A 14,261-nucleotide genomic window follows, 5' to 3' on the forward strand; every position below is an offset into this window, starting at 1 on the left:
ATATGTATATGTATAACCGATCCACTTTGTTATAAAGCAGAAACTAACACACCATTGTAGAGCAATTATACCCCAATAAAGATGTAAAAAAAAAAGAAAATAATTCAGTATCTGTAAAAATATTTTTACATGATGCTTATTAAAACTGTATCATAGGGATTTAGAGGCTTCTTCTGATCTTCCTGTTGGTTATTAGCCTTAAAACAAATGCATAAAATCCCTATAAACTAAATAAATTTACTCATTTTTTAAAAAGCAGAAAAACCTACCAAATCTTTATCATCAGTTTGTATGCACTGTTGACTATTCTTACTTTTTTTCATAAAAATATTGTTTGATCTAGGTATAGTACATTTTTTAGTGTATGTATTTTTTCTACTTCTTAACACTAGACTTGCTATAAATATCAGATGGTCTTTCAAAGATTTTGTGAACTTAATATTAAAAACGTATCACGGATGATCTACACCTCACGTTGTCAATCTGAATGAAAATGACACCATTATCAGCATCATCACTAACATATTTCTTACATTAGCTGCCAATACTATCAATTAGATATTTCACTGTTATTTTAGAAATGAGCATGTCACAAGCATGTCATTTGCCACTATTTTCTCTGGCTAGTAATAAATTCAAAGTGTTCTTTGACAAAGGACATCAATCAGGAGAGCAAAGAAACCTGAGTTCAAATGTAGATGGAGGCAATTATTAAAACTATAGCATAGAGACAAATTGCTTACCATTCTTAAGCCTCAATAACTCCCTTATCAAGCTGCTGAGAGGATTAAATGAAATAATGCATATAAAGCATTTAACGCAGAGCATGGCACACACTAAGTAAAAGATTTTAGCAGCAGTTGATGATGATGATGATTCCTAAAAAAGATTTCAAGAACCATCCCTAGCAGTATGCCCCAGACACACTTGAATCATCTGCTACACTTTACCGGAGATTCTTGCTTTCATTCCTTTTTACTGTTCTATGTCCTATGTTCATAGCCTCCATAGTGAGGCTTTGGTAACATTACCTCTAAGAACTTCATTAGGTAGCACTCAGAACACCTACAATGGACACTATGCCCTCCATGAGCCTCTTTCACACATGTTGTAGCTTCTGATTGCTCTTGCTTGATATAAATTTGCGGGAAGCTGCCTTTACTCCACACTAAGCATAGGAGAGAAAAATGGCCAATGTCTCTGGGGAATAATTAACAAAAGACAGTTTGTTTCATCTTCATGATAAAATACAGCATCCCTATTAAAAGGCAAATTCATCATTCCCAAAAGTTAAATAGAATGACACTTTAAAAGTAATTCCAGCTGATTAAATTTAGGGTTCTGAAAAAAATTTTAATTCATGAATATACTCTGAATCTTTCATTTGATTTTAAAATGTATAAATGTTCATTTAACTTTGAGCCCTTGCCTCTCAGTGTTCTATTCTGAGCTAGTCAAACAAGTGGTAGCAGGCATGCTGGGCTCAATAATACTGCCTCTCATATTTAAATACTCTTTTTCACTTGGATTGCAAATTAAAGACAGTCTCCTGAACACTGACACATTTTCAATGATTGATTTTGCAAAACGTGTTGATTTTTCCTACACTGTTTTGCCTCTGTGTATGTCAACTTTGGCCTTCTTTTCTTGCTCCTTTGCAGTGCTGCTGTCTCTTTGAAGCCATTGTCTGCCTGATATGAAAAATGTACATTAAACCTCACGACTAATTACATACATAGAAAATTCCTGATCTCAAATATAAAACACCCATGCCCAGAAACCATAACAAAAGCTTCTGACTATGTACAAAACTCTTAATCAAATCTTTCATTCACTCGGATTAAAAGAAATTCCAATAATTTATTTTCTGTTAAAGTTGTCTTTATATCCTTTGAAAAGTGGATTTCTTATGCATGTTACATGCCTATAAGTCAATCCATTTAACATTAAACCCCACCTATTTCCTCCACAAAAGTTTATACTTGCTGTTAGGTCTACTTCAATTAAGTGCTACTCAGTAGAATTGTTTCATTCTAAACACAAAACTATTTAGTCTTAATATAATGTCCTTTTCTTTTTTTTAACTCTCTCTGCACTAAGCATTAGCAAAGTAGACTTTCCCCAATAAATCCTATAATCTATGGATTAAGTACATGGCTTCTTGTATCTAAAAAACATACTTGGAAAGAGAATGAACAGAAACTTCTTTCCCCTCGAATTCCCCAAAATATACAAAACAATGTCTCTAAATCTAAAAGGACAGTGCCTTACACACATGCTGCATGTTAATAGTATATAGAGAACGAAATTTCATCTCAGATAACTTAATTGTTGGGAAAATTATTTTTCCTGAACAGACTAGTTTTAGAGTTAATTTAACCAATCATTTTTTTTTAAGCTATTGTATGCAAGGCCTTGTCTAAGCACTCTGAGAGAATACCTGCAAGGAGTTTAGAAGCTAGTGTTGATGGACGGTAAACAGTATACAAATGGCAATCATATGAAACAAGATAAGCACTGAGAAAGGGCACATACAGGAAGGAACAAAGAGAGAGTGAGAAGAGTTGTGGCTACTCCCCTGCTTGGCTCGTTAGCACGTCAGAATTTTCATAAGGCCTACCAGCCATCATTCGTTTCCACCAGCGATCCTAGCAACAGACTCCCCTAGCTCCCGGTCTACCGCATCTAGGTACCCTACTCGATTATGCTGTTGCTTGCCTTTTTGTGAGAACAACTCTCTTCTGTCTCTAGCTGTTGTTCATCTCATGCAGTTACCAAGTGCAGTAAATGCATCCCATGCCACCACGTGACTATTCTGGGAAACCCTGCATTGACTACCAGTGTACCAACTGGCTAGTGCAACCCTGGGTATGCAATTTTAGTTGCTTGAAAATGATGTTTCAGAATGGAAAGATGAAAGGAGGAGGAGAAGGGAAGTAGCCACACTCCTCTTCAGAAATGGCCACGATACCTAAGCAGAGCAAGTCGGAGTAAGGTCTGCACATGAGCCAAAGCTTAGAATTTCATTGCCTTTGTTGGCTCACGTCACTTCTTTAATTAATGTCACTTTCTCTGGTTTAATATCAGAGCAAGTGACAAGAGTGCTTCTGGATGAATTGTGTTTTCTGAGGACTGTATGGCATACTCTCCCGCAGTCTGACAGAGGGACGTGCCAGTTTTACTTGGCAGTTACAATGCACCAGCTTTAGTTTTAGTAGTTTAATTTGTGGCAGTTATATGTTTTGAATACGTTGAAGTATTCACAATGGTCTCATGGAATCTGCTCCATAGATAAAGTTTACACAGTGGAAAAGAAAAAGCAATGGCTATTAAGGTGATTATGAAAAAGCTTCTCTTGGCCACAGCTGGTCTTACAGGCATTCCTGTAAATTTAAGAGCATTTAGGGGATATGATTAAAGTGATCACAAGGAATGATGCCCTTTTTTTTTTTTTTGCCCAGTTCTGTAGCTGGTGTGAGACGATCATAAGGAATATGATATTTAGAACTCAATTTTATGCAAAATCCATTATTCAAGAAGTGAAGTTTATATACATGATAGACATGCAATGAAATAAATGTTAGAATAGGAAGCTTTGTTACTTATGCATTAAGTTGGTTCTAACATTTTGGTAAACTAACTTTTTATTGATATAAAATTCAGAAGAATTTCTGCATTGAGGAGAAGGGACTAAACTTTTCCCCTTGGTTTGTTAAAGATCTGTCTGTTTCAGGCTGAAGTAATCTGAAGGTGTTTTATTTAGTTTTTCCTTCATCTCCTTTATACACTTTTGTGAAGCCTCATCAGCTCAGGGTGAGAGCTGTCACCAAGGAGTTCCAAACTTTACCTGCCCTTTCTAAATTTAGGGTTCTTTACTGCAGCAGGTTGAAGATCTGGCTTTGAAGGCACCTGGCTCTGCTGGAGAACAGAAATATTCATCTCCACTGAATGCATGCTGCTTAAGTGCTGGAGGCCCTTGCGGGAGACTAACTCTCATTGGACACTTCATTACAATACTTTCTCTTCCCTACATGAAGTAGTAATTCTCATTCACCAAAGACAGAATTTTGCCTGACACAGCCACAGGAGCTCCTGTTTGACTTTCGAAATTAATCAACCTCGAAGCTGGAGTAGAAATGGCATGTCCTTTAACCTTAAGCACAAAAAGCTCTCAACAGACTGCAGTTTTTATATCCCTGGATGGGAGTTTGGGCCCCTGATACTTAAACTTGATGCACATACTGGGTTTCTGGCATGCTTTTGCCCATACCCATCTGCTAGGCTGGCATTGTGCCCATTCAGAAGGTGTGATGCCAGTTTCAATAGGGCATAGGTGCCAATCAAAGATGGGTTTGGAGGGGCAGCATGCAGAACTCAGCAAAAGTCAGCTCTTCTGCCAGAAGATCCTCCTGTTATCATATAATGCCAATGAAGGGCCACATGCTTCATTGCCTGAGATCACATTGCATCTGTAGATGTTCCTGGCCTTCAATGGATGTCTTTCTACGGAACCTTTTTCCTCAAGTATTACTTGATTGGAGATGTTAAAGAAAAGTCTACCTGACTAAATGAAGTCCACCTCTTTAAAAGAAACAATGGAAATCTTCAACAATTTTCTTGAAATAATTGCTGAGTTTTGTGTCTTTCCTCCTAAAATACCCTTTCACATAGAATACTGCATAGCGTATTCAGTTCACATAATGGAGTTATAAGGGACAAACTTTCTGAAGGACCACTAACTGCAAAACTATGTAAGCAGTATAAGACCCACAAACACTTTGATCATTGTTAAATGTGGATGGTGGACAAATTTTTATCATCCAAATAGCTAATTTCTAGTGAATTCTTCCATTTAGAGCTTTAGAGTTTAATTTTCTTTTCATTTATTTTATAAACATAGATATTCCTGTTTCTTAAAAGAAGGACCATACTTCCTACTCTTCATCCATATCTAAAGAAAAAAAAAACCCTAAAACACTTCAGAAGCAAAAGTCTATCCTTATTTCATAACGAAGCCAGAAGCTCCCAAAAGCTGGGAGTTTTTTTATTGTGTGGCAATAGAGGTGAACTCATTTCCTGAAGAAGACATTTCCCTATAGCAAACAGGTTTCAAATTTAAAAACCTTAACCACTGTAAAGTTATAAGATAGTAACAGGTGCAGTGAAAGAGACATAATATATAAATCATTGAAGAACAGAGCAGTTTGTAAATCTTCCCTTAAGGCAAAAGAGTTTGAGAGTAGAAATGTTGAAAATGAAGACCCACAATATAAAATATGTTAAAAAGAAGATCAGACACTTACAAAAATGAAAGAGATAAGAAAAGGCTAAGTAACACTTAGAAAAACACTCTCTTTTTATACAAAGAATCCAAACTTTTGCAGATACTTAGATTTCTTAACTGATAAGTAAATGAACACTCTATTAAAACTCAAAATTAATAGCCGATGGACAGCACATACAAAATTAAAATACAACTTCTAGGGAGTTTAAATATTCTTGTGAAAGGTACATCAAGTTTATTAAACTCACAAAATCCCAAGTGATCTCTTCCTCTGTTGAGATAATATCACCTATTACCTATTACACCTTCATCTGAGAACTAATTTATCTTATATACTATAGTTTCTAGTACAAGTTATCCTTATTTCATATTTATTTCCTTCTTCTTTTCACCAACACAGTATCATCTGCAAAATTTCCTAGTAACAACTGTGGTTCCTAGTAAGCACTGTATCAAATAAGACTAACTGCTTATCTCAAAGCCTTCTCTATAAAACACTGCCAAAATAACATTTAACACAGCAATATATAATGAAGCAATATATGTTTCAGTAACTCTACTTTGTTGCTAGCATTATCATTAGGATCTTCCGAACACTACTCTGCATACCTTAAAAATCAATCCATTCCAGCTTACTAGAAAGTACAATAAGTAAAAACCATACATGTATAAATAACCTTTTCTATTTCTTCATAAATAGAAGTCCGTTTCATCAATAAAATATGTGAGTTAAACTTTGATAATTTCTAAAACTCATAGTCATCCTATCCTCTTCCCCCTGCCCTACCACCCCCCCCCCCAAAAAAAGATTTCTTCTGTTTCTAAAGAGCAAAATTGAGCTGATCTGAGAGGATTACCCAAAAAATGCATGGCAGTCACTTGAAGTCTAAACATTTATCCATGAAAAAATGATTGAGCTTAATGCTTCAAGAGAGCTAATTTTAGTTATAATAACATATTATTTAGAAAAGATAATGCTATTGATTTACTGTCAATAAAGCATATATAGATTTTTTTAGATGACATCATGAGAGTTAATTTGTCTCAGTTTTTCTTGTGACTAAGAGTACATCTCTAAGGTTACAGGCTGGAGTTAAGGGTAACATCTATAATTATGGAAGAGAATAAAGCAACTGGCTTGTGTGGATTAAGCAGCCCAGTCTATCTCCATCTCTCAGGCAAATAACCGTTGAACATCTAGTCTGTGCTTGATATTCCAAAGATGCTAAATTGTCATGGTTATGCTCAAAATCAAAAAACTAAATAAAACTTACACAGATAAATCATTTCCATTTGTACTAATATAAGAAGACTTCATGAGCACATGAAGAATTTGGCTGAAGTTTATTACCTGTAATTCTGTTTTCCTAGATTTTTTTTTTTTTTTTTTTTTTTTTCTGGTACGCGGGCCTCTCACTGTTGTGGCCTCTCCCGTTGCGGAGCACAGGCTCCAGACGCGCAGGCTCAGCGGCCATGGCTCACGGGCCCAGCCGCTCCACGGCATGTGGGATCTTCCCGGACCGGGGCACGAACCCATGTCCCCTGCATCGGCAGGCAGACTCTCAACCACTGCGCCACCAGGGAAGCCCTGTTTTTCTAGATTTTTGACTAATTTCTGAAACACGGTATCTTTCATATCTGAAACATAAGATGACAGCTTAAATGAGAACTTTTCACTATGTCATCATGGCTACTATTGTAAATTTTAGTGGGAAAAATAGATAGAGGTTGGTAAGTAAAATGTCATTCCACTGACATTCTCTTATGTTCTTAGTTTTACCACATTTAGTAGCTAAATCCATCACAGTCCATGGCAGGACAAATGGAAAAACCCTCCAGTAGATGTCTTTGTCACCATCCTAATCTCCTGCGGCACCAGACACTGAATTTAGAGTTCAACTATCACTGAGAATGGGAAATTCTAAATAAATAAATAAATTAGATTGAACTGCTTATCGAGTTCCAAGTTTTTAAAAACCTTATCTTAATCATCACTATTATTATTACCCCTAACATACAGAATAGAAACAAAGACTCGTGGATAGGTGAAAGTCACTCAAGTTTGCAAAAGGCTTAGTCAGGTCAGAATTCAACCCAAATTTGCCTAACACCAAAGCCCATGCTTTTATTTGTGCAATTCTCCCTCAGTTTGCTTAGTTCTATGTTATACCTAGCAATAAAGTAGAATTTAAACTCTTAGTTCTCTCTCCGGAAATTTTAGAAATTTTTTTCACTTATTTGATCCCAAAATAACAGCAATTTTTTCCACCCCCTAAACCAGTTTCCATTCTCCCTTTTCCCCTCCTCTCTTTTCATATACAAAGAAAGAACTCTGTCTTGTATTCAGACTTTTCTTTTCCCTCTTATTACTATTTCTATTAATGCTACAGGCACATTATTTCTCCAAGTCAAGAGTAAATATAAAATATTTCTGCCCCTTCCCCTTTTCTTCTTGCTGACTACTGAAAGGCCTTGGATATTGATCTCAAAGCTCGAGGACAGTTGTACACACACAATGAGTTAGACACAGCGGTTAGCTTCTTCTCAGCCTTTGGTAACAAATGCTGATGAAGTGTCTGCTGAAAGAGTACATCTGGCAAATATGATGCTTAAAAAGAATGTAGCTGGACACAAAGGACACAAAAGAAACCTGAATTTACCTACTTCTTCATTTATATACAGGAAGTGATGAGAACCATGGTAAAATGCAAAAGCATGATATAATTTCATATGGACTTGCTTAGCTTTGAAAATAAATAAAAGCTAATTTTAATGAAGTTGTTGCTGATGGCAACTCACTGAAGAGCTGATTTTGATTTATGAATGCCACTTCTGATAAAACAATAACAACACTTGGAACACACAGCTTTATTATATATTCTGAAGTATGGAGACTTTTCCTCAAAACAGCTAAACATTTCTTTAAAGTCCTTCCCCCAACGTGTGCACTTGCTTATATTTCCAGGATCCAGGTTCTGAAATTCAGATAGTAGGGAGTATTTCATAACATATGAAACCTTGAAAATTGTTGCAAAATAAATCTTACTGAGAAAAAAATAAGTAAAAAAATATGTGCAGTACTTGGACTGAAAGAAGCAAAGATTTTTCTGTATTTAAATAGGGACAAATAAATCACATGCCTAAGCAAATAAATTCCTTTTTCACAACAGGAACCACACAAGTAGTGAGTATGTATACACATATATGTACACATACATTATGTATATGTGTATAGACATATAATTTAAGTTTAAACATGCACTTAAATTTAAATACATATAACACATACAATATGTACATCTAAAAAAGAGAAAACAAGATCATCACAATCAATGCTTTTCTGTAGTTCTTTGAAATTATTCAAATAATTCAAACATTAGAAAACTGAAAGTATAACTGATAAGCTGTGCAATCCAAGGCTATAGCTCAGCCACATCAGAAATAATTTATTCAACTCCATTTCTCTGACCTTGAGTCAAGACAATGTACTAGAGATCCTTACTCTCTGCCATACAAGAGAATTCACTAATTCAGAGTCTCAACCAACACTTATTCTACAAAGAATTCTATTCTCTGTAGATCCCAAGTACTCTCAGGGTCTTTATCTGCACCATCTAATGTGGCAGCCACTACCTATACGTAGCTATTGAGCCCCTGAAATATGACTAGACAAATCCTGGAATTTAAAGACTTTAAAAAAGTGAAATATTTCCTTTTTTTAATATTGATAACATGTTGGAATTATAATACTTTAGATAGATTGTATTTAATAATACATACTATTTAATTAAATTTCACTTGTTTCTTTTTACTTTTTTTTTAATGTGGCTCCTAGAAAATTTGACTTTACATACATGGCTTGTATTACATTTCTATTGAACAGTGCTGTCTGTGTCACTCAATCTAGTACTTAGAATCATAGCATTTTTCAAGCAAGTTCAAATCCTTTAAATGGGGAAGCTGTTCTTTATTTAACCCATACAATAATTTTGTGTTGGTCTTATCTTTCCAACTAGATTAGACACTCAGGTGATTAATAAGTTACTTATTAACTGGATTTCATCCATTTGTTCAAAACTACAATCTTAATTTTATCAGAAGAGAAGCTTTATCCTTCATGAGCCATGAAACATGCTTGTGTGACAAGGGTGGCAGAATATGCCACCCTAAAAGATGCCTCTTTGGCATAAGGATTATTTTGAACTAAAGGCATTTGAAAAATAGCAAATGTAGGGAGAAGCTTCCTCTGAACTCCCTTTATTTGCCTAAAGACAGAGCCTCCAAAAAAAAAAAACCTCCATTGTTTTAAATGCCCTCCAGGAGCGCTTCATTAACCAGGAAAGACTGACTCATCACAGAAGAGATGAGAAGTTGACACCACTCCCAAACTTTGTTATGAACTATCATAGCCCACATCTACTCTTCTAAGGGCTATTAATCTTTCCTAAAAATCATTTACTGTCCCTTAAGTGGCCTGTATCCCGTCTCCCCTTCCCTTATTAAGACGGTATGTAAGCTCTCAAATCTCACCGTGTTTTAGGGTATTTATTCACTTTTTTTCCCTGATATTACTGTGCATGTAACATTAAAAAAATTAATAAATTTGTATATCTTTTCTCCTGTTAATCTGCCTGTTGTCAGTTTATTTCATAAACCCAGGTATCCAGCTTAAGAAGATAGAGGGAAAGTTCTTCCTTCCCTACACTTTGAAATGTTTAATGAGGAACCCAAGATTCCTCCAATGAAGGTCTTTTACCAACTTCTTAAATTCCTACAGACACACATATAATGAGTCAATATATTTAGAAGAACTGCTCCTTGAGGGCATTTTTTTTTTTTTTTGCGGTACGCGGGCCTCTCACTGTTGTGGCCTCTCCCGTTGCGGAGCACAGGCCCCGGACACGCAGGCTCAGCGGCCATGGCTCATGGGCCCAGCCGCTCCGCGGCATGTGGGATCTTCCCGGACCGGGGCACGAATCCGCGTGCCCTGCATCAGCAGGCGGACTCTCAACCACTGTGCCACCAGGGAAGCCCGAGGGCATATTTTTAATCACTAATATTTATCTTATTTTATTCATTAAATCTGATCTTCTAATGGATATTTCTTGATCATTAAACTACAGATGCAAGGTAGCCCTGAATAATCCTTTTAAAGTCAGTGTAATTTTAAAATGTAGTGTAAAAGTATACTCAACTCAGGCTCCTTACCTGTGTGCCCGTGTGCCACAACTACTGAGGCTGCGCTCTAAAGCCTGCGAGCCACAACTATTAGCCCGAGTGCCACAACTACTGAAGCCCACGCTCCTAGAGCCTATGCTCCACAACAAGAAGCCACAGCAATGAGAACCCTGCACACCGCAACGAAGAGTGGCCCCCCCTTCGCCACAACTAGAGAAAGCCCGCGCACAGCAACAAAGACCCAATGCAACCAAAAATAAAAAATAGTGAATAAAATAAATTAATTAAAAGAAAAAAACAGGGGCTTCCCTGGTGGCGCAGTGGTTGAGAGTCTGCCTGCCGATGCAGGGGACACGGGTTTGTGCCCCGGTCCGGAAGGATCCCACATGCCTTGGAGCGGCTGGGCCCGTGAGCCATGGCCGCTGAGCCTGCGCATCCGGAGCCTGTGCTCCGCAATGGGAGAGGCCACAACAGTGAGAGGCCCGTGTACCGCAAAAAAAAAAACAAAAAACAAAAAACACAATTATCCCAAGATGGCATGTAACTAGTACCATTCTAGATGTACAGGAGAGAAGTTAATTCATTCCATGCAATAGATGCCTTAAAGTATGAAGGCCCAGTTCTCTAGTGAGGCCTAGTTAAGAAATGACCAGAACCTTGTACTACTTAAATATTAATGATTAAGATTCACAAATGGAAAGTGTTTGTATTCATACAGTTGCATTCTCTGAGCTGTAAAAAGCAATGTTTCCAGGAAAACACTCTCGAAAAAGAACATTAACATTTTGTCTGGCAGACTGTGTAATTATGCTCTGAAAAGACTTCTAAGAGTCATTCAGAAAAACATGGACAACAAGGACTGGGGTCAGTCATGTCTTGAACCCATTCTACTAAACATTATCTTCATACGACTTAGAAAAGTACATTTATGGATTATATCTTATTTCAAAGTTTCAATTCTCAAAATATTATTAAGAAGTCACAGGTATAGTCACATATATAAGAATATTTGGTGATTTATACTTTACCTAAATATATCAAACCAAATCCTCCAGAGCCAATCATCTTGCCCAGCACCCACTGTTTTCCTTCCACATCACCCAGGACCTTGCCTTCTGGAAGTGGAACAGGAAGTCTGTATTTCTCTTTTCTTCTTGGTGGCATCACTTCTGTTGGCAGAAGGGGTGAGATAGTGATTAAAAATAAAAACAACAGCTAAGAAAACTCCAGTTAAAATACATTTCTCAAAATGTCTTCTATGGGGCACTTTCCCAGGTTCCCAGAAATTAGGATTCTGAAGTCAACTGGGTTTAGGAAAGCCCACACATTTTATTCAAATTGGAGATTCACCAACATTACAATATTGAAATCTAAGAGGCACTGATGTTAAAAAAACAAACAAACCTGCTGAACCTCACTTAACATTTCCGAAATTCAGTTAGGCAGTCAAAATACCTATTAACAGTGAAGAATACACCTTAAGAAATGAGTTAACAATATCCAATTACAAAGAGAAAATAAATTTCATATATATGAAAATACTCCTTTCACTAAGAATGCTACGTGTCAAAGATGAGAAGGTCTTCAGTCACTAGGAAAGAAAATACAGCTTTTGACTGGGAAAACATGGACGACGGCAATGTACATCATTACCAAGCCCAGCAACTGACACAGAGTAGGTACTCAGTAAATATCTGTTAAATGAGCAAAGCATTGGGTTTTCATGGATGTATAATTAAGCAGAGCACTAGGCCACTGTGCAGTTTTAGGGCTGGCACACTACTCTTTCAGCTTCTTTCTGTTCCTCTATATCCTGTCCCTTCCGCACCTTCACCAAAGTGAAAACTGCCCTGTCTTAGAGATTAATACAGTACTGCCAACAACGAAAGTATGGACTCCAGGGCTTCCTTGGTGGTGCAGTGGTTGAGAGTCCGCCTGCCGATGCTGGGGACGCGGGTTCGTGCCCCGGTCCGGGAGGATCCCACATGCCGCGGAGCGGCTGGGCCCGTGAGCCATGGCCGCTGAGCCTGCGCGTCCGGAGCCTGTGCTCCGCAACGGGAGAGGCCACAACAGTGAGAGGCCCGCGTACCGCAAACAAAACAAGAAAAGTATGTACTCCATAGTAGAGCCATCCAACTTTACCCAATTAATTATAATTGTACACAGGTTAGTGAAATTCACCAGAGATTTTTGAGTCGGAAGAGAAAATTTCTTCGGAAAAAACACACACAGCATATAGGCCTGAAACTAACTGTGAAAGTAACTGCCGTCTTCTAAGTATTTCCAAAGAATTTTTTAAAACTGGTGAGTGCTTTTGAAATGAAAGTTTTCATTGTATACGCTATCCATCTTCAGAATGAGAAGGTTTCTGTTCCTTTTAGTAGGTTTTCCCTGCTTCACTTAACTTTAATCAACGCCCTACCTTTTACTCAGCAGCAACACCCCAGGTAGAGCAAAGGAACACAGCAGAAATCTTTAACAATATTCACCTGTCCTCCTCCTAACGCGAACACAAGGGAAGCCAGGAATTTAAATGAACAATGCCCAAAACAGGAAAAGTTTTAACCAGTACTTTATATATACTGACCAGTACTTTATGTACTGGGGCCCAACATTTATTTGCTGATTTAAAAACTAAAGTCTACAGAGAACAACTTTTCAGCAGGGCATAAATTCTCAATCAGTATAAAGAAGACAAACACAGTTTGGGGGCAACTCTGTGGCATCAGAACTTGAGACCTGAAAGGTGACTTACTATACAATGCGCATTCTGGGCATGGATGCGGAGTTCAAGTTCACAAGAGGAAGCGCCAGCCTCCTCTCAAGGCCAGTACCAACACAGACGTCCCTGCTGCTTTGGGGTCCCCTCCCAGAGCTGCGATGAAAAGTGCTCAACACGAGTTTCCACTACCCAGAGACCTGAACCCGAGCCAAGACTGGGCTTGGGGGCGGCCATGGCGGAGGGCCATGAGAGCGGAGGCAGGGGCGGGGCAGCGCGACCCACCGCCCGCCCGCCCGTCCTGCTCGGCGGTCCAAGACACCCCCACGCCCGGCCGGCCCGAACCACCCGAAGCTCGCCGGCGTCTGGAGACTCACTTCCCGACACAAGCTCCCTCTAGACCGACAAAAAGAGAAACCCAATCTCCTTCCCCGCCTCACTCCTCCGCCCCGCCTCTGGGCGAACGGGAGTTGAAGGGGGGCGAGGTTCACGCACTGAGTTAGAAAAAAGTCAGGACCAACCGCGAAAGCAGGGACCGCTACCCGTCCGGGGCTGAGGCGCGGCCCGGAGGCCCCGGCGTCTCTCTCCGACCGCAGCTCCTCCCCGGGCTGGGGCGCCACGCGGGCCGGGCAGGCGGAGAGCGGGGCGCGGAAGTGTGGTGTCCCGACGCGACCCCCAGGACCCGGGGACGAGAGGAGGTTAACCAGGCCCTCCGCGTCCCCGCCGCCAGACCGCGAAACGCCTCCCGCCGGCCTACGAGGGCCGGGCGGGGCCGCGGGCCTCCAATCCCGCGGGGAGGCGGGCCCGGAGCCGGCGCGGCCCGCGGAAGGGGCCAAACTAACTTCTTGCACCTGGGCCCGCGGCGTTGCGCGCGCCCGACACAGCTCGCTCTGGGCGGAGACTGCGGCCCCGCGCCCACGGAACCTCGCCTAGGCCGCGGCCAGCGTTCTCTTTAAGGCGGCCTGTAAGCGCTCGGGGACGCAGAGACGAAGAGGCGGCGGCGGGTCTACACCATCAGATCAGTTTGGTGTGCGTTTGTGTAGAAGGAATTTCAGGCCTCTTGTACCATGATCTCGGTAC

General features: G+C 39.6%; 1 protein-coding gene across 6 annotated transcripts in view; it reads right to left on the reverse strand.

Moving 5' to 3' along the window:
- The window catches only part of VRK2 (VRK serine/threonine kinase 2), a 120,097-nt gene that overhangs the window by 78,011 nt on the left and 27,825 nt on the right, over positions 1 to 14,261 (reverse strand). For 4 of the 6 annotated variants that reach the window (XM_030877290.3, XM_030877291.3, XM_060309553.2 and 1 more), the window contains exons 1-2: positions 13,703 to 13,961; positions 11,491 to 11,631 (exon numbers count right to left, since the gene is read on the reverse strand). In XM_030877290.3, coding sequence (XP_030733150.1) covers positions 11,491 to 11,626 — 136 coding nt within the window. In that variant the 5' untranslated portion in view covers positions 11,627 to 11,631; positions 13,703 to 13,961. Of the gene's footprint in view, positions 1 to 11,490; positions 11,632 to 13,217; positions 13,559 to 13,702; positions 13,962 to 14,261 lie in introns of those variants that run through there. The other 2 variants (XM_070046872.1, XM_060309552.2) reach the window with 2 other exon arrangements.

This window comes from Globicephala melas, chromosome 12, assembly GCF_963455315.2.
Source record: "Globicephala melas chromosome 12, mGloMel1.2, whole genome shotgun sequence".
Taxonomy (NCBI): domain Eukaryota; kingdom Metazoa; phylum Chordata; class Mammalia; order Artiodactyla; family Delphinidae; genus Globicephala; species Globicephala melas.